The sequence below is a fragment of the Sciurus carolinensis genome, chromosome 15, assembly GCF_902686445.1.
Source record: "Sciurus carolinensis chromosome 15, mSciCar1.2, whole genome shotgun sequence".
Taxonomy (NCBI): Eukaryota; Metazoa; Chordata; class Mammalia; order Rodentia; family Sciuridae; genus Sciurus; species Sciurus carolinensis.
In genome coordinates this window covers 74795680-74821163 of record NC_062227.1, presented here as the reverse complement: position 1 = coordinate 74821163, position 25484 = coordinate 74795680, and the positions used below count along the sequence as shown (strand labels likewise).

At 38.6% G+C, this 25484-nt stretch overlaps 1 protein-coding gene across 2 annotated transcripts in view; it reads left to right on the top strand.

Annotated features, from left to right (window-relative positions):
- The window catches only part of Rttn (rotatin), a 180533-nt gene that overhangs the window by 142311 nt on the left and 12738 nt on the right, over window positions 1-25484 (top strand). For both annotated transcript variants that reach the window (XM_047526590.1, XM_047526589.1), the window contains 6 exons: window positions 1282-1419; window positions 7163-7380; window positions 20338-20443; window positions 21197-21294; window positions 22739-22816; window positions 24252-24378. In XM_047526590.1, the coding sequence (XP_047382546.1) occupies window positions 1282-1419; window positions 7163-7380; window positions 20338-20443; window positions 21197-21294; window positions 22739-22816; window positions 24252-24378 (765 nt within the window). The remainder of the gene's footprint in view (window positions 1-1281; window positions 1420-7162; window positions 7381-20337; window positions 20444-21196; window positions 21295-22738; window positions 22817-24251; window positions 24379-25484) is intronic.

The following is a 25484-nucleotide window of genomic DNA, read 5'->3' as shown; positions in this document are numbered from 1 at the left end:
TGATCTCGCTGATAAGCGGATGATTACACATAATGAGGGGTAGGAGGGGTTAGTGGTAGGGTTAGAGTATGGGTTAGGGTTAGGATTAGGGAGGGAGGCAAGAATGGAGGAAGGAAGGACTGTATAGAGGGAAAAGATGGGTTCAGGGGTGGTGGGGAAATGAAAAACACCAATGAATCGAACAACATTACCCTATGTAAATTTATGATTACACAAATGGTATGTCTTTAGTCCTTGTACAAGCAGAGAAACAACATGTATCCTATTTGTTTACAATAAAAAAATTTTTAAAAATATGAAAAATTGTTATTTTGCAAATATAGTAATAATAGCTTTTTAATGTTTATCTTTAAACTTAAATATTTTCCTATTCTTATGTCCTGTAACTTTATACTCAAGTCTTTTTAGGTATAAAGTACAGATAAATATATAGTACCTAAATAGATATACAGCGTATCTGTGTAATTAACATTTTGTTAGAATGGTAGTGAGGAAAGAGGTCTCAAGAGTCCTCAGAGAGCTAGCAATTACAAAACCCTTGTGAAACACCAGGTGTTACTCTAAGCCAGGCTCTTAGGAAAGTGCTGTTTCCGGATAATTAAATACCTAGATGTAAGTCCTCAGTTTATTTATAGTGAAGTTTGACAAAGGGTGACTGATAGTGCTGATGGTGTGGCAGAGTCCTGAGGTAGCCACTGTTGTGCAGCTCCCTTTTACTCAGGTGCGGAGGTGGGAACACGTGTCTTTACCCAGAAGGTTGATTGCTGTGTTGTTGGCCCAGCTGAAGCTGCAGAATCCTCTTTTGTGTTACAGCTTTCTTTGAGGGGTAATAATACTCTTCAGAGAAATTCTTCTTTCTTTACTGCCTTGATTTTGGTACTTTATGTTTTCCTTTGCAACCCTGCACAAGGCTACTAGAGGGAATGAAGAAAATAGGAGGCAACCTGACTTTCACAGAAGTAGCACAAGTGACATGACATATGTGCCCAGTATGTAGTGCTGAAATTGAGTCAGTCCATTTGTCACACTTGTGGACTGCCGTGTGGTGTACTTTAATAGGAAGAGGGCTTGTGAGTGCGTCTGTGCACAGGAAGGCCCAGGGAACTATCCTGAAGGAGCAGTGGCAAGAGGAAGGGCCTGGGCAGCGCTGAACTACGTTGTTTTCATTTGACAAGCTCACACCTCTTACTTTAAGTGTAATAAAGTGTGGGGGTTTGTATTTTGAAAGGTTCTTAATCTTGTTTGTGTTAGTGACTTGAAACGCTGTGATTAATTTTGCAGATGCAGATCTAATGTCGGCGTTTTATCGCGCGTGGGCACACTTGTTTGACCTTCTGGCTGCACTCCTGAGGAAAGCTGGCTCTGCCTCGCTCCCTTGCGTCACCGCAGCCCTGGCCAGGCGCTGGGCGGCAATGATTGGTAAGAAAGGCTCTCACAGGCGTGCGGTCTTTCTGCTGATGAAATGAAGATGATCCTCATTCCCAGTTAGATACGCAGATTCTCTAAGGTTGAGCCACTGTGGCATGGCACAGGAAAGAGATACCAGGGCACTTGGTTGGAGGAATTTGCAGTGTTCTTGAGGTGCACTCCAAAAATGTGCTTTTGAAAAGCTGAGACACATTTCAAAACACCTAAAAATAAGCAAGAAAAGCCTATTATTTTATGAAGATACTTATGGTAAGATTATAAAACGAGATAAATTTTCTTTTGTGTAGAAAACAGCCTGTTTTCTGACATATGTGTACCATACTTGGGTAAATCTCACACATAGAATCCTGTGTATATGATGACTTGGGTAGTTACAATACAAATATTATCTTTTCTCAAAACATCAGGATTATTTTTACACCATAAAAATGCCAAGAGTACAGTATAATTATTTTTGTAAGATATTTTCCATATAATGCCCACTAAAATAAGCAAATTATTATTTTAAATAACTAGTCTTTTATGTTTTTAAAGTCTCCTAATTTTAGTATAATACGTGAATGGTTATAAATGACATTTATGTTACCCTTTTTAATAACCTATTTAAAGGTATTAAAAATGAACTTCTAAGTTTCTAAGGTAGTCACTAATTCATTTGAGTGATCTTTCAACATTTATTTTTTGGTCATTCTATAAACTTTAACATAATGACACAGAATAGTAGTTTTGAAGTAAGAATTATGGGGAATATATGTTCAATAAGAAACAGAATTATTAGTTTTCTAGATATAAGAATTCTGAGTCTGCCATTTATAATGGGTAGACCCATACTGTCCATGTTGTAGATTATTTTACTGAGATGGAAATTGAAAGAGAGTGACTCATTTGGAGATGGAGATTCTCCCTCTGCATCTGTTAGGGGAATTAGGTTACCCTTCTGAGTCACCAACACAGTGAAGCAAAGTGCTGCTCACACTAGGTACAGAAGCCCACGAGCCAGATCTGCCCTGCTACCTGTTCTGGTGAAATAAAATTGTACTGGAGTGTAGCCCTGCATGGCATGTGGCTACTTTTCATGCTGCAGTAGTCGAGATGAAAAGTTGAGACAAAAATAGTTAGTTGCAAAGCATAGAATATTTCCTATCTGACCCTTTACAGAAAAAATTGCTAGCCCCTGACTTAAACCTGTTTGACACTATTTTCCTAGTGATAAACTCAAAACATTAAATTCAAAAGATTCCTATTTTCTGGAAACTTAAGTGTGTGATACAGAGTGGTAGAAATTCCAATGGCTATAATTCTTATTCAGACATAAATACAAAATAATCTAAAAGTGGATCATAAAAATCTAAGTTCATATTTTCCAAATTAACAAAGTTACTGTAAAACAAGTTATTTTGATTAAATTAAATCAGTACTCTCAAGAAAATAATGACTACTAATTTTATGTTGATTCTGATGTTACTCTTTCCATAACGGTTCATGATGACTCATGTTCTTTGTGAAATACTATGAGACCTTTGTACATCAAATTTTTTTTCACTTTTTAAATTATTTTTAAATATGTATGACAGCAGAGGATATTTAGACATATTATACATACATGGAGTATAACTTTAGTTATGGTCCTATTCTTGTGGTTGTACATGATGAGTTACACTGGTCGTGTATTCATGTATGAACATAGGAAAACGATGTCCAATTCATTTTATTCTCTTTCTTATTCCCATTCCTGCTCTCTTCCCTTCATTCCCATTTGTCTAATCCTGTGAACTTCTGTTCTTCCCTCCTCCCCTTATTGTGTGTTAGCATCCACATATCAGAGAGAACATTTAGCCTTTGGGTTTTTTTAGATTGGCTTATTTCTCTTGGCGTGATATTCTCCAACTCCAACCATTTTCTTGCAAATGCCATAACTCCATTCTTCTTTATGGCTGAGTAATATTCTATTGTGTATATATATCACATTTTCTTTATCTGTTGAAGGGCACCTAAGTTGGTTCCATAACTTAGCTATTGTGAATTGAGCTGCTGTAAACATTAATGTAGCTGCGTCACTGTAGTATGCTGATTTTAAGTCCTTCCGGTATATGCCAAGGAGTGGGATAACTGGGTCAAATGGTAGTTCCATTCCAAGTTTTCTGAGGAATCTCAATATTGCTTTCCAGAGTGGTTGCACCAATTTGCAGTCTATATTAGAGTTCTCTAGAGGAACAGAATCAACAGGAAATATGATTATAAAAGGGGATTTATTAGATCAGCTTACAGGACCAGAAGCTGGAGAGTCCACAGTGGGCGTCTGCAGCTGGAGAGCTGGAAGAACCAGCAGCTGTGCAGTCCAAGAGGCGGAAGCCCCAGAACAAGAAGGATTAACACTGCTATAATAAGGATCAGTAGTGCTACCTGAAAGCACTCAGAAACCACTCCGAACACAGGAACTCACTCGAGATTTTATGAAGCTGACAGGCAGAGTGTCTGCCCACAGGGTGAGAGAGAGAGAGAGAAAGAGAAGGAGGAGGAGGGGGGAGGGAGGGAGCAAGAGTGAGGAGGAGAGAGAGAGAATGGCAGGGGAATGGTGGCAGCAAAATGCAGATCTGATGCCAATATTCCTTCCTTTTTGTTTGTATAGATACAGGGGCGGGTTGGGACGATGGTCTTTCTTCTGTAGCTTTTTCCTGCTCGTTAGGGGCAAAGAGTCTCATTCCTGTAAAAAAAAGAGCATTAGGGAGGGCTTTAGATGGGAGCAGAGTTTTTGGCGACGGAGGTGTCAATAGTGAATCACAGATCTTGGCTTTGGGTGTCAGGGCTGGTAGTCTTGAAGGAGAAGCGGTTGATTGGCTGATTGGTTGGTGAACTTGTGTGTCCCCGCCAACTCCGGAACTTGTTTATCTGATCTTGTAGGAACTTCTGTAGGCAGTTTATCATACATGACCCTATTTAGGAAGATCCAAACAAGAGTCCTAGAAGAAAAAATGGTAATGGCCATTAATTATTTTAGTAAAATAGCATCAGAGGGCGAGAAAGAGAAAGGCAGAGAGAGGGAGGGAGAAGAAGAGAGAGAGAGTTTGGGTTTGCAGGAAAAGCAAAGATAATGTAGGGAGATCTCTTTCCATTTCCCTGAGCGCTCTCAGAAATTAAAAAGACCCCTAAAATGTTGGGATCTAACGTGCCTTTGGTTTGAAGTCCGGGATGAGGTGGAGGGACTCTTAAATTAGTAAGAGGCAACCCAGGGGTGTCTGGTGGGGGCTGAGAGCGAGCTGCCCATGCAGAGAGGAATTGGTGAACACAGAGGCCAGGCGTCCCTCGGCCCCCAGGGACTCGCCAAGCGAAGGACGAGTCTCCAGGGAGCCGTCACTCCCACTAGGTAAGCGTGGAGGCCACGCCTGTAGGGGTACCTGGGTGCCTGGCGCCGGGGCTTTTGTAGAGACAGAAATGTCCTAGAGAGAACCCAGGACCGGAGCAGGTCTGGCAGGAGGCCGTCCTCTCAGGAAAGAGTCCCCGTCAGCCCGGGGCTCCCCCAGCATAGGGACTCCCCTGAGTCCCTAGCATAGGGACTCAGCCGTGGCCGCAGGAACCTGGCTGCGGGTGCCCGCAGAGAGCCTCGGGCTGCCGGGCAAGTGGAAGGTGAGACAGCATCTGGCGGGGCGTAGTCGGGGGCGTCAGAGGGGATTCCTCTGACCTAGGTGGCGGTAGAAGAGCGCATCCGAGTCCCGGCACCAATGAAAGCACCCAGACACCTCTCCGCAGGCAGGAACTCACACAAGAGATTTTATGAAGCTGGCAGGCAGAGTGTCTGCACGCAGGGTGAGAGAGAGAGAGAGGGAGCAAGAGTGAGGAGGAGAGAGAATGACGGGGGTGCTAGTGTTAAGTAGTGGGATTTCGTGGACTAATGACAGCGGACCAGGCTGGCTAGGAAGTTCTGGGGCTAACAATCTGGGTTGTAAAGTGATATTGGGGAGGGAGAAAAATGGCAGCAACAAAATAGCAGATTGGATGCCAACACTGCCCTAATCGAGACCAAGGCTTCTGGAAACTACCTGGAGAATCACTGGCAGAGTCCACGTTGGAAGAGTGAAGAAGCAAGAGTCTGATGTCCTCAGATGGTGGAAGCAGCGATTGAGAACCCTTTCAAGAAGAGTTGAGCTTGAATCTGCATCCGCTTCCTTGTTCTGCCACCTTTTATTCCATCCTAGCCACCATCCTATTGTTGGGTGCTGCCCATGCTTAGGGAGGGTCTCCACTTCAGTTCACTATCACACGTTTCCATCATTCCTAGACACCCTCGCCTACACACCCAGAAGGCTCTTAGTCATAGGCATCTCTTAATCCAATCAAGCTGAGAATTCAAATTAACCATTACACAGTCCCAGCAGCAGTGTATACTCAGGTGTACTTTTTCCCCCACATCCTCTCTAACAGCTGATTGTTACTTGTATTCTTGATAATTGTCGTTCTGACTGGAGTGAGATGGAATCTCAGTGTAGTTTTGATTTGCATTTCTCTAATTGCTGGAGATGTTGAACATTTTTTCACGTATTTGTTGAACATTCTTATTTCTTCTTCTGTGAAGTGCCTGTTTATTTCCTTTGCCCACTTATTGATTGGGTTATTTTATTTATTTGTTTGTTTATTTTTGGTGTTAAGCTTTTTGAGTTCTTTATATACCCTTGAGACTAATACTCCAAGGTGCAGGTGGCAATGATTTTTCTCCTATTTTGTAGGATCTCTCTTCACATTCTTGATTGTTTCCTTTGCTGTAAAGCAACTTTTTTAATTTGACACCTTCCCATTTATTGATTCTGGTTGTACTTATTGTGCTTTAGGAGTCTCGTTCAGGAATTTGGTTTCTAAGCCAACTTGATGGAGAGTTGTGTTTGCATTTTCTTCTGGTGGGGTGCAGGATCTCTGGTCTAATGCCTAGGTTCTTGATCCACTTGGAGTTGAGTTTTGTACGGGGTGAGAGATAGGGGTTGAATTTCATTTTGCTACATATGGATTTCCAGTTTCCCCAGCACCATTTATTGAATAGGATGTCTTTTCTCCAACATATGTTTATGGCACCTTTGTCTAGTATGAGATAATGGTATTTATGTGGGTTTGTCTCTGTCTTCTGTTCCATTGGTTTTTGTGTCTGTTTGGGTGCCAATACCAGGCCATTTTGTTACTGTGACTCTGTAGTATAATTTTAAGTCTGGTATTGTGATTGTACATAATATTGATACTGCATATTATCTTCTTTTTAAGTATCTTTTGGCAGCAAGTTGGTTTAAAGCAGAAAAATACATTCTTATAAGGTGGTATTCTAGATTATTCAGTTTAGTTAGGCTTTTTTTCTAAACTTAGTACTGAAATCAAAATTAACATTTAAAAATTCTCAAGACTTCATGTATCACAGTAGAGTTCAAAGGATCAGTACTCATCTACGTACAGCCCTCTTACTTTGTGGTCTCAGCAGATATGGTCTGTGTGAGCCTTGTAGGCATACACACACGTGCACTTTTCATACAAACAAAAACCCAAACAGTGAAAATAGGATAGATGCCTTGATTCTGTATATCGTCTTAGTACTAAGTGTTGAAACTTATAGCTCTTGTTATACTTGAGCTTTTGATAACCTTAAATCATTAAAATTAAGAAAACTATAAACGTAATTGCTCAGATCAATCTGATTTATTTCCTTTTTAATTTTGAAGAGATTTTCAAACATTTCCCTCTGAAATCATTTCCCTCTTAGATTTGTTCTGTGAGTGTGTAGGCTTGTCCCTCAGATGCCCTGCCCTGTACACGGCCAGCTTGCAGTTCCTGTCTGTTCTCTTGACTGAGGAGGCAAGAAGGCACTTCCAGGACAAAGACAAAGCAAGTTCCTTCTCTCATCCAACCATGGCATCTCTTCTTGATGAAAATCAGGAAAACCAGAAGTCTCCAGACAGACTTAATGAAGTAATTCTTCAGGTGTGTGATTTCTTGATTTTTCTAAACTGTATTTAGTGTTTAAATGAAGTGACTCTCTGTCTTGGTCTTGTTAAATTTTTAAAAAATTATTTTAATTAAAGTTGTAAATGCTTATTATGACTGTTTAATACAAAAGTATAAATAGATTAGCAATTAAAAAAAACTAGAAGTGTTTCCTAAGTTAATGTTACTCATTGCTTTTCACAATAGGAATATTAATAGAGGTTTTAATATTCTGAATTTCCCTTTTAAATAGTTATATGATTTTATGAGTTTTCTTATCATTGAAAGGTGGAAAGGTAGTAGAGTTGTGTATTAAAGGATTTGCCTCAGCTTCCCTGTCAACTAGCTGCAAGCCTTGCTCCATCTCCTAATGTGTTGCAGTCCCTTTGCTGCTTAGAATTTGGAAATTTCACTCCTTATCAGCCTGTGAGAGTTCTGGTCATGGAGATATTTATGTCATGGCCACTTGTAAATTTTGAGCACCAGCCCTAATTATGTTAAATTCTGAAAAGTGCTAGAAAGAAAGAAGACCTCCCTGGGTCAACTAGAACTGCCCTATAGAGGGTGTCCTTCTCAGGGGACCTTGGTTCCCCTGCCTCACAGAGTCCTGTTTGTATAGACAGGAAGCCTGATAAAGAGTCTCCCCGCATTTTCTCATCTGCCTCCACAGTTCCTCCACAGCCTGGTCTCTGGGGGAAGGTTCCTCACAGCATGCTTTAAAAAGCCACTTACTTTTGGGAGGCCACAGCTTCCCTAGGGCCACCACCTCTCTGTCATCCCTCTCAGCTCTTCTTAGCTGAGAACAAAAACTGGATGTGGTCCCAGTTGTCTCATTCCCTGTCAGAACAGAGTTCTTGTACTGGTTAACTGAGTTGGATTTTGCATTTAAAAAATATATAAGCAAAAAAACTCAAATTCACACCTTCTCAAATTTCTCACCTCAACTCTCAATCCAGTTCTAGTTATTAATTTTCTAATTTTGGTTTTGGCAGAGCACTTTTTTTCTTGCAGAAAGGCCCTTGCTCTTGTCAACATGCTTTCCTCCTCAGGGAATTTAAATGACTTCCCTCAGAGAAGAGTGCTGTGAGAACAGTGGGCTTGGCCTCTCCTTCTCTGCCTACGCCAACATACCAAATAGCTCTGGAAGCTGTTCTCATAACTATCTGGCTCCTGCAATCAATCCTGCTGGGCTTGGTGAACTTTGAAGACTTCCAGCCAGCCCAAGCCAGGAATAATTCATTTCCTAACTGTTTTCTCTTGTTGGTGGCACCATTTTAAAGGAGTCCATGTTTTGAGAAGACTTAGGTTAAATATGGTTCCATAGAGGTTGATGGGCCAGCTTATAACAGGGTACCTAGGAAACACTTGGTGCCAAAGGAATTTGTGAAATTTACTTTGCCTTATCCTTCCCTCATACTTTGTAATATTATTTATTATAGAAGATTATTGTTTATAATCTTTTGGTGTTATCTTTCTTGACCAAAGAAAATGAGGTATTCTGTAACTACAGGATATCTTGGTTTTCCTATGATTAGTTCATTTCTGTTCCTTTCAAATTACAAAAGACACAAAGCATTCTGTGTGGATATAGATACAATAACCAGTTGTTTAAAACATGTTTCCTGGTATGTCATACTTTTCTATGTAAAGAGTATATATAGGGCAATCTGCTGTTGCCCTGTAAGAGTTTTGTATTTTTTCTTCATGCTTGAATAAATCCTACTCCTTTCACTCTTTAAAAAAAAAAAAAAAGTAAATATGAACCCATCGCATCCATAAGATGGAAGGCACAGATAAGTTTAAGACAAAGAATGAAAAGAGGAATTGTACCCATGACACTCTTGAGAAAATGTGTGTCTAATGTAAGGTGGGGCAGTTATTAATGGTCCTGTTAAATGACAAACACTGTGTTTTCTTTGCCTTGCAGAACAGTAATATGTGAATTAAAATATCACCAGAATACATTAACAGTATCATATTATCATAAATAATGCATGTATCATACTGTGTTTATGTAGGTTATGGGTTGCACCAAGTGCTAGATGTAGTAAAGCAAAGTGCAGTCTTTAAATTATCAGAAGAAATAGTACAGCAATCTTTGATGTTCTTCAAAGGTAGATTTATATTTTGTATAAAAATATACTCAAAAAATATATTAGATGTGAACCTTAGGCAACTTGTGGTTTGGTTTTTCAAATGCAAAATGAGAGGATTGTACTACATAACTGGTTAAGTTCCAGCTACCTCTAAAATTCTGCATCCTCTTAATAAATTATTATTTTGAGTTCAATTAAAATATCTTAGCAGAATAGCTTTTAAATGTTTGCTTTACAGCACAGTACCATAATGGGTTTTTACTGAAATTATGCACACTTCCATCATAATTTTATATTTATTTTTTCGTAAATGTTTTGATGTGATTTCAGAATTTGAATACTTTCTATGATGTTATTAGCTGACATTGACCCATTCAATATTGAACACTTTTGAAATAATGGATACCTTCTCTATAGAGATTCTCAATAGGTTTCATTTGGAAATACCTGTAGATAATAAGATTAATTACAGTCTCTCTGTATGTAATAGGTTTTGTCTGTGATGGATAATAAATTAATTTTACTTCATTTATTAATCAGATAACTAAGGATAGTAATGCTAGGAGACAACAAACTCATGTCACATTTTAGAAAATATTTATTTTACTCATGTTTAGTGAATGGTGAATTTCAAGAGTAATCTGCTGAAGAGGTGGGTTATATAGTTCGGATACTTCTCTGTTAATGTTCACTGCAATTAAAAATTCTGTTCTTTATGTTAAGTATCTTTCATAAAGTAAGAAAGGCAAAAGGAAAGAAAGAAAGAAAACACTTTACCCATAATGCCCTGGATCATTTAATGCCTAGAAGGAATTAATCTAAGAACATGAAATTTAAAGAAAGAGTCATTGAGTCCTTTTATTTTCATTCTACCAGTGATTGTGAAAAAGATGCATTATTCTTATTCTGAATTTTCTTGGTTTAGCTTTCTTCTTGTCGGGTATCCCAGCAGTGCGGAAGTCTATTGTCTGTCACTTGGGCTGGTCCTCAGCCTTCTTGCCTGTGGGGTTCTCGCGTGTCCAGCTGTGTCCGCCTGTGCCTTCTGCACATGCTCAGACTGCTTCTCCAGGATGTAAATAAGGGTCTTTATTTCAATTTCTTTTATCTTTTTTTAGCATATGTTGAAAAGTACATGGATTAACTCTAGGTCAGTTCTGTTTTGAGTTTGGTTGTTTTGGTTTTTGACTTTAATGTAGGTTTTTACCATGTACACGTTTTAGAGCACCAAACAGTTCTACAAGTTTTTACCTACAGCGAATGACTTCTACCTTCCTGCCTGTTTTTCCTTTTCTGAGAGGTGACCACTTATACCTCATTTAGCTAATCATTCTCTAGTTTCCCTTTGGGGTCTCTAACATATGTTTGTTCCTCTATTTGGATCACTCAGGTTTAGACATTGTCTGTTGAACTTATACCATGGGAAAGCATCTTCAGCTCTCTCCTCACACCCTCCCATCTACCTACCAAAATGGTCTGCCCTCTCAGTCCCCCGCTCATGACATCCGAGCCGCTCTTAGAGAGTAGCAGCAGGTACAGTTCACACCTGGGCAAACCTTGTACATGGTTAAGCCAAGCTGAAGACAGTGTTGTTGTTTTCTTTTCTTTTCTTTTTTGCATTGCTTTTGTTTTCCTTAGAGATATCTGTTTTTGTTTTGTTTTGTTTTTTAACGTGTTGACTTTTCTGTTCCTGATAAGTTGCTTTGCCAACAGGCAAATGTCCTTTCAGTGTGTTCGGAATTCATCTTCTAGAAGAAATCTTTGCCATTTCCTTTGCACCTACTTGGTGTTCAGGGTCTTCCAGGGATCTGTGTTCACCTTGTTCCTGGGAAAGTTTTTTTTTTAATCTCTCTACATACAGTCTCCTGTATCCTGTTTTGTGTGTCCTGTGTACTGTCCTCTCTTTCTGTCTCTCCTGGTTATCGCATTTCTTTACATATAAAGTCTGTTCCCCTGTAGCTTCTAGAGACAACATGCAGAGAGCTGTTCGAGATGTAGCTGTCTGAAAGTATTTATTTTACCATTACTTCTGATGTATAGTTGGACTAGTAAGAGTTCAGGTTTGGAAATAATTTACTTCAGAATTTAGGAGGGATCTCCACGCCAGTCCATGCCCCATGCAGATGGCACCGCGCTGCAGCTCCCCATCTACCAGCATATTGGGGTGGCTTCCATCCAGGGACACCTGCCGGAGACTAGAGGCTCATTATCAAGGTACCTACGGTTTTAGATGCTGCTGCTGTCACCAACTTGGGACGTAGCTGCTTACATCCAAGAATATCAACCAGATCAATCAGCAAGATCATCACCAAGGGCCCTGCAGGCTTGGTTGCCTCTGAGGTATCCCTGCTAGTGTGCTAACAACCACCATCTTGCTGCAGAGGGAGGTGAGAGCCTTGCAAGGGGTCGGTAGGTGGGAAAAGGGTGTGAGGGCATCTTGATCCCCACTTCTCCAGCCAACCAACCCGGCACCCACCTGTATCCCACAGATACAGAGCACTTGTTGGGACCCGACATTAGTCTTATCCATAACTCCACTGAGCACCTGGTCCCACCAAGTTTGACAATTAACAGAACCCTCCAACTCCTCAATCCCCAGTCTCCAACCATCCCCTGGCCACCGATGGGCCCAGCGCCTGCAGCTACGTGGCTGGCACATAGCTTTCAACACTGGTCCTGATTTGCCCAATACAGATCAGCTTCCTGAGACAGGCACAGAGGTCCTGGTGCTCAGCCCTCAGGACCTCCAGGGAGAGAGAAGCCTGGTTGGGAAGTTGAAAGGGCAGACAGGAGAGGTCAATTTAGAGACTAAATTATAGACCAGCAATTGTGGGGTTCACAAGTGAGGGAAGCGGCTAAGAGGAAGTTATAGGTGTCACACGAGTGGACCCCATAGAAGAGTCCTGTGGTGCATTCTTCCATGGAAGAAGGACTGGCAATTGCTATACTTTGCCTTTAGGAGTCCTACCTCCAAGTTTAATCCTCTGACCTTAGTAACTGTCATCGTCCTGTGAGTGGAGTTAGGAGCAAACTCCAGACAACCCTGCCTATTGGAAGAGAAGGGAGCAGAGAAGATATTGAACTTCAACAGAAACAGTTGTTAAATTTTCCTTCAAGACTCTTTTTTTTTTTTTTTTTCCTTTTCCCCATTTCTTTTCTTTTTTCATTTCCTGCTCCCACATCGCCATCATCTTTGAAATCAAGTACCTTTCATGCATCAGGCTCCTAAAGACTGGGAGGTTTGAATAGTATATTACAGTTTTGTTGTAGTTTTTTTTTAACTTTTAAATTTTTCTCACTCTTTATTTTTCTCTTATTTTTCTGTTTCCTTGGAGTATCTTTCTCCCTTTTCCCATGCTAACAACCAACTTCTTTTGATTCTGCAATCACCCTTCCTATTATTTAGTACCTCTATATTCTCACTTCTTATCTCATTAACATCACATCCTACACCCCTCCCCATCCTCTCTGTCCACTATTAGAAATTGTAACTTATCGCAAGCCTATTGTTTATGCTGTAGATAGTAATGGAACTCATCATCTGTTTACTATGACAATACTGTTAATGACTTAATAGGGGCTATTTGGCTTATGGCTGCATATTATTTGTATTGGATGCTGTTAATATTTATCTCCCCATTAAAGATGAGGTACTGGAAATCTGTAAGGACACTGTAAACCTATAGGGGGTGACCATAATAACTAGTACCCACACTCTTAGAGGGGAAGATACACAAACAACATGAGAAAAGGAGCCCCAAACAAGCCAAGATGCTATATTAATAGAATCCATTGACAGCATGGTAGAGGAAATGTCAGAAAAGGAGTTCAGAATGTACATCATTAAAATGATCCACAAAGTAAAGGATGATGACAGCAAATGCAGGCAACAAAAGATCACATCAGTAAACAATTAAAAGATCTATTGCAGGAAGCAAAAGATTATTTCAATAAAGACATAGATTCTGATTTAAAAAATCCTTGAAATGAAGGAAACAATAAACCAAATTAAAAACTCAACAGAAAGTGTTACCAACAGTATATCACTTGGAAGACAGAATCTCAGACAATGAAGACAAAATATTTAATCTTGAAAATAAAGTTGACCACACAGAGAAGATGGTAATAAATCATGAACAGAACTTCCAAAACATATGGGATAACCTGACAAGACCAAATTTAAGAATTATTGGGAATGAGTAAGGCACAGAGCTACAAACCAAAGGAATGAAAATCTATTCAATGAAATAATATCAGAAAATTTTCCAAATCTGAAGAATGAAATGGAAAATCAAATAAAAAGGTTTATAGGACACCAAAGGTACAAAAACAGATCCACACCAAGGCATGTTATAATGAAAATGCCCAACATACAAAATAAAGATAGAATTTTAAAGGCCATGAGAGAAAAGTATCAGATTACATATAGGAGGAAACCAATATAGATCAGCAGATTTCTCAGCCCAGATCCTGAAAGCTAGGAGGGCATAGAACAGCATCAAACTGAAAGAACACGGATGCCAACCAAGAATCTTATACCCAGCAAAACTAACCTTCAGATTTAATGATGAAATAAAAATCTTCCATGATAAAGAAAAGTTAAAAGAATTCACAACTAGAAAGCCTGTAGTAGAGAACATTCTCAGCAAAATATTCTGTGAGAGGAAATGAAGAACAATGTAAGTCAGCAAAGGGAGGAACTAAACTAAAAGAAAAGCCAGTCAAAGGAAAAAGCAAGTCAAGTTAAAAACCAAATATAAGCCAAAATGACTTGGAATACAAACCGCATCTCAATAATAACCCTGAATGTTAACAGCCTAAACTTATTAATCAGAAGACATAGACAGGCAGATTGGATTAAAAACAAAGACCCAATCATATGCTGCCTTCAAGAGACTCATCTCATAGGAAAAAACATCCACAGACTGAAGGTGAAAGGATGGGAAGTACCATATCACATACAGATTCAGTAAAAAACAGGGGTTTCCACCTCATATCAGATAAAATGGACTTCAAGTCCAGGTTAGTCAGAAGGGAAAAGGAAGGACATTTTATACTGCTTAAGGGAAACATAAATCAAGAAAACATAACAATCATAAATATTTATGCCCCAAACAATGGAGCATCTAGACAAACCCTCCCAATTTCAGGAATCAGATAAAACACAACATAGTAATACAGGGTGACTTTAACACACCTCTCTCACCACTGGATACATCTTCCAAACAAAACGGAACAAAGAAACCATAGATCTCAGTAACACATTCAACAATTTAGACTTAACAGACATATATAGAATATTCCATCCATCAACAAGTGAATGCATTTTTTTCTCCGCAGCAAATGTATCCTTCTCTAAAATAGACCATATGTTATGCCACAAAGCAACCCTTAGCAAATACAAAAAAAAAAACCATACTGCCTTGCATTCTATCAGATCATAATGGAATTAAATTAGAAATTAATGATAAAATTAAAAATTGAAACTACTCCAGCACTTGGAGACTAAATAATACACTATTGAATGATACATGGATAGCAGAAGATATCAGGGAGGAGATAAGAAAATTCTTAGCACAATAACACTGTCACATCATATCAAAATCTCTGGGACACTATGAAAACAGTACTAAGAGGAAAATTCATTGCATTGAACTCATTCAATAAAAGAATTTTTTTAAAAATCAACAAATAAATGACCTAACATTTCATCTCAAAGCCCTAGAAAAAGAAGAATAACCAACACCAAAAGTAGTAGAAGACAGGATAAATAAATAATTAAAATTAGAGCTGAAATCAATGAAATTGAAACAAAAGAAACAATTGAAAAAAATTGACACAAAGTTGGTTCTTTGATAAAATAAATGAAATTGATAAACCCTTAACCACACTAATGAAGAGAAGAGAGAAAACTCAAATTACTAAAATTCGTGATGAAAAAGGAGATATCACAATACACACTATTGAAATACAAAACGTAATTAGAAGCTATTTTGAAAATCTATACTCCAACAAAATGGAAAATCTCAAAGACATTGACAGATTTCTAGAGACATATGATCCAACCAAACTGAATCAGGAGGACATATACAATTTAAACAGATCAATTCCAAGCAATGGAATAGAAGAAGTCATCAGAAGCCTACCAACCAAGAAAAGCCCAATAGAGTTCTCTAAAACTCAATTAGTTCTTTCAAAGAAGAACTAATACCAATACTCCTCAAAGTAGCCCATGAAATAGAAAAGAAGGTAACCTTTCCAAACTCATTCTGTGAAGGTAGTATCACCCTGATAAAAGCAGACACACATGAAGGAAAGAAAACGTCAGACCAATATGCCTGATGAACACAGATGCAGATATTCTTAACAAAATTCTGGCAAATTGCATATAAAAACATATGAAAGAGGTAGTGTACCATGATCAAGTGAGGTTTATCCCAGGGACACAAGTTTGGTTCAAAATACGGAAATCAATAAATGTAATTCATCACATCAACAGACTTAAGAATCATGTGATCATTTCAATAGATGCAGAAAAAGCATTTGATAAAATACAGTACCCCTTCATGCTGAAAGCATTTCCTCTAAAAACTGGAACAAGACAGGGATGCCCTCTTCACCAATTCTATTCAAGATAGTACTTCAAACTCTAGCTCGAGCAATCAGACAGACCAAAGAAATTAAAGGGATAGGAATAGGAAAAGAAGAACTCAAACTATCACTATTTGTAGAAGACATGATTCTATATTTAAAGGATTCAAAAAATTTCACCAGAAAACTTATAGAACTAATAAATGAATTCAACAAAGTAGCAGGATATAAAATCAACACTCCTAAATCTAATGCATTTCTATAGTGATGAATCCTCCAAAAGAGATACTAGGAAAATTACCCCATTCACAATAGCCTCAAAAAAGAAAAAAAAAAAAAAAAAAAAAAGAAAGGCTTGGGAATCAATCTAACAAAAGAGGTGAAAGACCTCTACAATGAAAACTACAGAACACTAAAGAAATAAAGAAAATCTTAGAAGATAGAAAGATCTCCCATGTTCTCAGATATTCAGAATCAATATTGTAAAAATGGCCATACTACCAAAAGCGCTATACAGATTCAGTGCAATTCCAATTAAAATCCCAATGACATTCCTCATAGAAATAGAGAAAACAATTATGAAATTTATTTAGAAAAATAAGAGACCCAGAATAGCCAAGGCAATCCTTAGCAGGAAGAGTGAAGCAGGAGATATCACAATACCAAACTTTCAATTATACTACAGAGCAATAGTAACAAAAATGGCCCAGTATTGGCACCAAAATAGACTTGTAGACCAGTGGTGCAGAATAGAGGACACAGAGACAAACCAACACAAATACAGTTATCTCAAACTAGACAAAAGTGCCAAAAACATACAATGGAGAAAAGATAGCCTCTTCAACAAATGCTGCTAGGAAAATTGGAAGAATGGAGTATTGGATTGTGTAGAGGGAAATGAGAGTGGAGGAGGCGGGAGGGGTTGGGGAAGGAAAGATGGCGGAATGAGACAAACATCATTACCCCATGTACATGTATGATTACACAAATGGTGTGACTCTCCATCATGTACAGCCAGGGAAATGAAAAGTCGTACTCCATTTGTGTACAATGAATCACAATGCATTCTGCTGTATGTGTAACTAAGTAGAACAATTTTAAAATGAGTCAACATAGAGAACTTTTAAACCACAAATCAGTGTTTCTCTATCATAAAAGAGATTGTTTCCTAAATGATCACTATAAAAATAAATATAAAAATGTTTAAAAAATGCACTAATGCATTTTCTGGGAGAGTGCCTGGGAGACTGGGAACAAAGACAAACAAGACAGAGGGCTCTTTCAGGGCATGTTGCCTCCTTTTTCCCCCCACTGTTAACATCTTCCATCATCTCTCTTTAAAAACTTATTGTGTACTAATAAAATGGCTTATCTTTGTTAAAAAAAAAAAAATTTTTAAGAGACCTGATTTATTCCTTTTAACTCCCAGTTTTGCTGTATACAATTTTGAAGCCATTATGATTCTTGTTTCTCTCCCTAGAAGTTAGAATCTTTCTGTTTTCTCTAGTATTCTTCAATTTTCTGATAGAGCGCCTAGGTGTGGGTCCGTTTTATCCATGGTGCTGGGCTCTATTGAGGGTTCTTTCCATCTGTAAATTCGTAGTTTTAAAAATTTCTTCATTGATATTTCTTCTACTTCTTCTATTAAGTTTTCTTCCTACATAATCTCCCATCTTTTTCTTTGTTTATTTTGCTCTGTTTCTGGCGAGGGGTTTTATGGATGTTGGTAACCTTGGTTATCTGCTCCATTGAAGACTGAGATTAAAGCCTACCAGCAGCCCTGAGCCAGTGAGTGGAGCTTGTCAGCTCAAGTCTGCACTCTCCATAGCTCTGTCTTCTGGACCTCATCACATTCCCTGGAGCAGTCTCTTGATCTGTTGCCTGTAAGTGAAAACCCAATTAATTGCTAAGTGTTTTGTAGGAAACTCGGAGAAAAGAGCTGGGGTCTCAGAGTTTAATTTGTACAATTTCACTTGGTCCTTCCTGTTTCAGGCCACTGAAATGTACCCTAACCCACTAGTGTACCTACTCTCTACATATGCAGAATGCTTCTAATTTATCCTCTCCAGAGTCCGATCCTCCAGGATTTTGTAAGAGCTCTTAGGAAGAGGAGTGGCTTGGCTTGGCTTGGTTGGCCATGGGCAGGACTGAGATGGAACTGCTTGTTAGAGACTTTTCCAACAATCCTCCTCCTCCACATCCAGGGGTAACTGGTGCTAAACTTCCTCTGCCTTCAGTAGTTCAGTGTAGGACTGGGTAGTGCTCAGCTTGCCCACTCACCACTTAGAATTTGGGATATTTGAGTCTTGCCCATTTGCTATTATCCAGTTGCTTTCTAGTTTCTAGACTTTTGATGCCCACACAAGAGTGAGTGTTTACAGTCCCCATTTTGTTAATTTAAGGGGGATTTCAAGAGGGGGGAAAAGACCCATCTGTCACACAACTTTTCCACTCCAAGTTTCTTTTTTTCCTTTCCTAATTACTTCGTATGGAGGATGGGTAATACTTTTTCAGTGGAATCAATTTGGCTTTTCTGAAATCACTAATACATGCAATTATGATGAGTGTTTTAGGACAATTTTTCTATTAAAGGTGAAATTTACCTTTATAGACAAATTAGGATCCTCACAGGTAACTATAATAATCATAATCCACATATTCTGTTATACTTCTGTTGTTTTTTTGTTTTACTTTTGTTCTAATTTCTTTCACCTTCATAGTTACACTTGAAATGGTCTTTACCAAGCATCCCTGGGTCTGGGTATTTAAAATTTAAATGCTTGGCCACATCGGGACCTGCCTGGTTGGGGGCAGCTGCCTATGGGAGATATTTAAGGTGAATTTGTTAGCCCCATGGTAAAGCTGGGGGGGCCTGCTGCACACAGTCGTCTCCAGTGCTGGGTCTCCAAGCACGGGCAGTCAGGAACTGTAAGTGTACTAATGTGCTGCCTTTCATATGGAATTATACTATTTTAAGCTTGATTTTAGTGATATTGTAAAGCTGAATCATTTCAGAAATTATGAACTTGAATTACATGTAATATAAAGCAAAATGAGAAATTTAGAGTTTTAAACTGGAATTTATGAATGCTTTGAAATCTTAATAAAAACTGATGCATTCATATCCACATGAGATCTCACCTCTAAAAGTTGAACCTAAATTTATTCAATCCTTGAAATCTAAAACGTCCAGCAAATGGGAAATAGGAGAAAGGACAAGCTAAACATCATCACAGGGAAGCCAACAGACAGGTTTGCAGAGTGGGGCATCTGGCGGACCACTGATCGGGTTTAGGCAAGGGTGCAGTGACCGGAGGGGACAGCAGCAATGGCAGGACACCTGTGGTGCTCGTGGGAATGGGTGGCGGGGCTCTTCAGGTAGGAAACAACTGCAGATAGGACGTCAGGACTCAAGAAGATGCTTTGCAGACAGAAGAGAAAAGGTGAATTTGAACAGGGTATTAGTTGATGCTAAGAAATTATTGTTAATTGTCTTAGACATGAGAATTATTTATGTACATTAGATGATATTCTATATTAGTAGTTATTTCACAATCCTCAGCCAAAAAAAATTTTAAGAAGAGTGTGGGGCATTGTTATTATGTTTTTCTACTTATGTATATGTTAGAAATTTTTTGTTATAAAAATTTTTCAAATTCAAATTGTATGCAGGAAATATATACCAAAATATTAGTATTAGCATTTTCAAAATAATGTGATTTTCCATTTCTATAGAAGCTTTAAAAAATTGAAAATTAAAAAAACACATATATGACATGTACATGTTACTATAAAAATGAAAGATAGGAGGAACCAAATCACACAGGATTACAGGGGTATGTCCAATAGAAAAGAGGGTGGGATGTATCCCCAAAAGGAGAAAGGTTGGAATTGGATGACACTTCTGCTATTGAATAGTTTTCCAAAGAGTTGTTTTAATAATTTATGTGTGTGTGTGCGCATACATATGAGTACACACTCACATGTATACGCTGTGGTTTGAGTAAGTACACGCTATGTGTTAATAAAGTTTTTTTCTGAGATGATGAGTCTTTGAGAGTGATTGTTGGTCTTTTCCGTATTGTAAATTCCTCATGCAGTCTTGTCCACACAGCATTCTCCAGTACTACTGATGCATCAGATTCCAGTGGATTTCACATAGTAGTTGAAACCTGGCAACACCTTTTAGGTAGAACATGTCTGTCATTCACAATGGTTTTACTCCAAATTAAATTCTTCTTCAAACCAGTTTGATCTGTATTCTCTGCAGTGCTATGAAGGCAAGTCCTCCAAAGATACCCTGAAAAGAGTTGCTACAAATGCGTTGCTGTCACTTCTGGCCGTCAGCAGAAGAGCACAGAGGCATGCTTTGAAAGGTGATCTCCTTGGCACATCAGCTGTTCACATGGCAGGCGTCAACTCATGTGGTTTGCTGCTTGCTCGTTTTAATTTTCTTTGAACTCAAAACAAAAAGTACTTATATTATACTATATCAGTGTCACTGAAACAAAAACATAACCAGATTTTTTTTCCACACAGAAACCAAGTATACATTCATTTCTTTTAGGTTTTTTTTTCATATAATTATCTAGTAAACATTCATTACTTTAAAACAAAAGGATTTTTTATGTAATTATTTTTATTTAATGTGTAATGTGCTTAAATCTAGAGAATCTATCGAAATAAACAAACAAATGAAAAAAAAAAACAAAACATAGTTTTGATGATAAAGACAACAGCATTAGAGGATCCTGTGTTTCCATATAAATTTTCCCCTAAAGTTGAAAATTCTCATTTGAACATCAGGGAAAAGAGATCTGACAGTTGAAAGAGAATAACAGCAACCCAGAGTTCATTAATGTCGATTACAATTTACTACTAAAGCAAATTATGCAAGCCTCAAGCATGAGTTATGTTTGGGGAATATCTTACTAAGGACTAAAACTAAGTGGACTCCAGGCTTAGTTCTTAACACCCCCCACACCACGTTCCCGTGTTTGTTAATTTCTTGCTGAAAACACTACAGTGAGTGGGTCAAAAATATAAATTTTTTGGAGATTCTGATTATATGTGGTTTTATCTTACTTAGAAATGAAGTGTCATTTTGACTTACGAATGTTGTCTTTCAGCTGATCTCATAGACAACTGCATGGAGCAGATGAAGCACATTAATGCACAACTGAACCTTGATTCTCTGCGGCCTGGGAAAGCTGTGCTAAAAAAAAAGGTGACTTTGCATCTACACTCCTGGGGTAAAGGAATGGATGCACATAGTGACCATCTCTGTAGTGTCCCTAGGCCTGTAGGTGAGGGCAAGGTTGAAATGTGATTAAGAAAGGTGCAGCCTGATAAATGAATGGCATTTCTACCTTAGGAGGTTGTGGACATTTTTCCCACCTTAATTCACACTTGAAGTTCTTTAGATGCTTGCACTTGCTCTCTCTCTCTCTATATATATATATGTGTGTGTGTATATATGCACACACATACACACATATACACACACATATATAAAATTTGTATATAATACATTATATATATGTAAAATACATTACATATATAATACATATATTTGGTGATGTCAACATGAGCATGATACTATAGACCAGATAGATTTTTTTAATACTAAAAAAGAAGTCTCTCAAAGCAAGCACGCCTGAGTTCTTTAAGTGAGTTCTGTAACAACTGTAATTTAGTAAGTGTTTTTTTTTATATAACAGGCATATGCAGCTATTTCATATTTGTCATCTTATAGATAAACACTCTTGAGCACATACTCGCACACTGGCAGTTGATGAGACTAGAATTTGTCCCACGTCTGAGAGGTTACAAAGCTGGTATTCTTTTTTTTTTTTTTTTTTTTTTTTTTTGGTACTGCGGATTGAACCCAGAACTTTGTGCTTGCAAGGCAAGCACTCTACCAACTGAGCTAGATCCTCAGCTCCAAAGCTGGTATTCTTAATTTCTGTTTATCTCCTTTTGTAACTTCTGAATGCCTCTTCTGGCATTGAGTCTGCTTGTTTCCTGTTTAAACTGCATTTTCATGTGAACACAATAAAAAAATGTTATATAAGAGCTATGGTTAATAATAATCATGATCAATAAGAGTTGTTCCACAGACTTACTCATAAAATAAATGTATATATGTATAAATATATAAATATACAAGTAACCTCTGTGTGTGTGTGTGTGTGTGTAAGGTCATTGTAGTAGCAGTCAGTGAAATAACTAGTAAGAAAATAAGGCAAAGCTTTATTTAATAATTTGATGGATGCAGGGAATTGATTCATGTTTATTGATTTCTGTTCTTGCGCCTTTTCCTCTTTCTTCACTAGCCAAAAGCCCTTACTCCGTCACTGAGTCAGTCCACACCTGATATGATTGAAAATCAGTCAGAACCTGCCTCACTTTATTGAGATGAAACATGGAGGCTATTACACATCCGAGCTCCTTCATGCTTGATAGAACAGAAATAGCTTTTCTGTGGTGGGTGCATTTCTTGAGATGCAGTCATCTTTCAGAGATCGTTAGCTTGTCAGTTTCCTCAAAATTATGGTGGTCAGCAAGGCTGGAGCACAGCTGCATTGTGCTGCGACCCACGGGGTGCGAGTTACTGTGTATGAAAAGTGAGCATGCTGCTACGTTCAGTTTTCACCTTTTTGTCCAAACAGGAGGATGGTTTTATTAAAGAGTTAAGCATTGCCATGCAGCTCCTAAGAAACTGTCTTTATCAAAATGAAGAATGTAAAGTAAGTAGAGATCCTTTTCACAAAATGTTGGCTGCAGTATCTGTAATAAGCAGTTTAATTTGTATTGAGTTGATAGAGGAGAAAAAAATGGGAAACTTTTTGAATTTTATGTAGGTGCATGGTTGATTGGCCCTTAAACTCAGAGTTAATTCTCAGAAATGGATGCACCTAATCTCATTGTTTTTCTCAACACTGATTTCATTCCTTGTAAAGAAAAAACATACTCTGCCTAGAAAATGAACATGTTGATCACATATTCCTTAAACTGCATTAAATAAGACAGGACTAACAATTTACATTTCAAAGTAGTCTGATGAGAATTACACTTATGGAGAACTCTAAGGAAGGGGAAGAACTTTGGGAATAACTCTGCCAAGCTTATGCTTTGAACACGGGCAATAACTTCTAGTCTATTTGATGCTGCACAAAATTGTGTAGTGTGTGTATGTTTATGAAAATGTGCACATAAGTGCACACGGCAGTACAAATTCCTGTTTAATTCATTATGTCTCATAGTCTTACATATAGGACACCTATAAAAACTTCAGTTGAGCCATTTTATAGGAGTCTTATAAAATTGTGTAGGTTTTTATAGCTGTCCTATGTTTATGACAACAGGACATAATGGGTAAAAAAGATGTCTGAACATATTGCAAATAGTTGTATTTATAATGCTGTCAGTGGTGATTGACTTTTGTAATAACAACTGTGAGTTGCTTAAGAATTTGTTCACTTAATATTTAGAACAAATTGTACTATATTCAAATTACTCAAAAATAGTAATTTACCCACACACAGACATACACACCATGGTGGGAGAGAGACAGGGCAGAAAGTAGGCAGAGCTGATGAGAATGTTTACTTAACTGGAAATTACGATTTCTTGCTCATATAAGTTACTCCTTGTTGGAGCATAGCACAACATGATGCATGATTTATGTTGCAGAAGTTGTTTTCTGCATTTCTTCTCTGACTAGCATATCCTTGTCGCCCTGGTGTTGAAAGTCAGGCTGTGCTCCGGGCAGCCACATGTAGAGTCTTATAAGCCCTAGGACAAGAATCTGTCTACTGATTCTTTTTTTTTTTCTTCCTTTGTTACTGTGAATTAAACCCAGTGTTACTGAGTCACAGTCCCAGCCCTTTTTATTTTTTGTTTTGAGGCAGTGTCTCACTTAGTTGCTTAGAGCCTTACTGTTACTGAGGCTGGCCTCAAACTCGCCATCCTCCTCCGTCAGCCTCCCAAGCTACTGGGATTACAGGTGTGAGCCACCACACTCCAGCTCTCTACAGGATTCAGATTCCCTCCCTATATTACGGAGAACAAAGATAAATTCAACTTTCGTCTTATGTTAGTGACAGTGCTTTGAATTTGAATTTAATTTTGTATTTTCATACATTCAGACTCCTGGCTGTCCTTACTTCCTTTCCATAACAGGAAGCGGCTCTTGGCGCTCATCTGGTCCCTGTCTTGCACTCTCTCTGGCCTTGGCTTTTGATGGATGATTCACTGATGCAGACTGCCTTGCAGCTACTTTGTGTCTATACTGCAAATTTTCCAAATGGTAAATAAACCCAGTATTCCCTTTTAATAATAAGCTAGAGTACTCGCTTTCATACTGGCTATTTTGGTTATTAACATTATGTTAATGTTAAGGTGGACAGGAAGAACATACATATTTTGAAGTGTTTCTGTTACTTATCAAGGATATATTATTAGTCAAAGACAAGATTTCTTATAGGTATTATTAGCACAGACAAATATTTTAGAAATACATTTGTTGACACAGGCGACTCATTGGACAGTTTGGAAAGAGTCAAGAGAATTTACTGGTGGAAGGTAGGAAGGAAAGAAAAGGTATCCAGTGAGGAGCCTCATTTGGGGAAATGACCCTGAGTGCAGATCTGGGAGGAGCAGATTTAACTTGGAGAAAAAGTAGAAATCATTGTTCTGTTTGGTCTTGTTAAGTCTGAGGTGTCTATATTCAAGCAAGTTAAAATACTAAGGTGAAGTTGAACTCATTGGAGATGTAAAATATGTTGGGAGTTTTATTAGTTATGTATTGCTGCTTATCAAATAACCCCAGAATGGAGCACCTGTACACACAGTCATGTAATCACCTCATGGCTTCTGTGAGCCAGGAATCTGGGAGTGGTTTAGGTGGGTGGTTCTGATTTTTCACTGAATTTCCCCTTTCTTCATTATGAGAGGGAGCAAAGACAAGAGGCTTTGAGAAGAGAGGTGGGCATGGCTGCCGTGGGGAAGAGCCCGCAGCAGTGAAGGGAGTGAGGCAGGATTGCTGGCTCCTGAGCTCCCCACGTAGGGTCGGAAGCGTGAGGTCTGGCTGATGGGAGCGGGCGTGTGCTTTATTCTGGCAACATTTAGCTGCTCAGCAGCAGGGGTTTCCAGATACCTAGGCTGCCCGGGAAGGACAGGACTCCAGACATGTGGGAGCCCGTCTCGTCACTGCCAAGCCTCTGGTAGCTTACTCCTTTGCCTGGTCTGGCATCGCTGGAGCACTGTCTCAGGAACACTCAGCTTGTCCCATGCAACCTGGACAGGTAGAGACAGGCCTTCAGGCTCTGGAACCTGGAACTGTCATTGTGTGTTTGATCCAGTACAGGACTGTCCTTGTCCTCGTTCTGCTGCTGCTGCTCACTTTCTCCATCC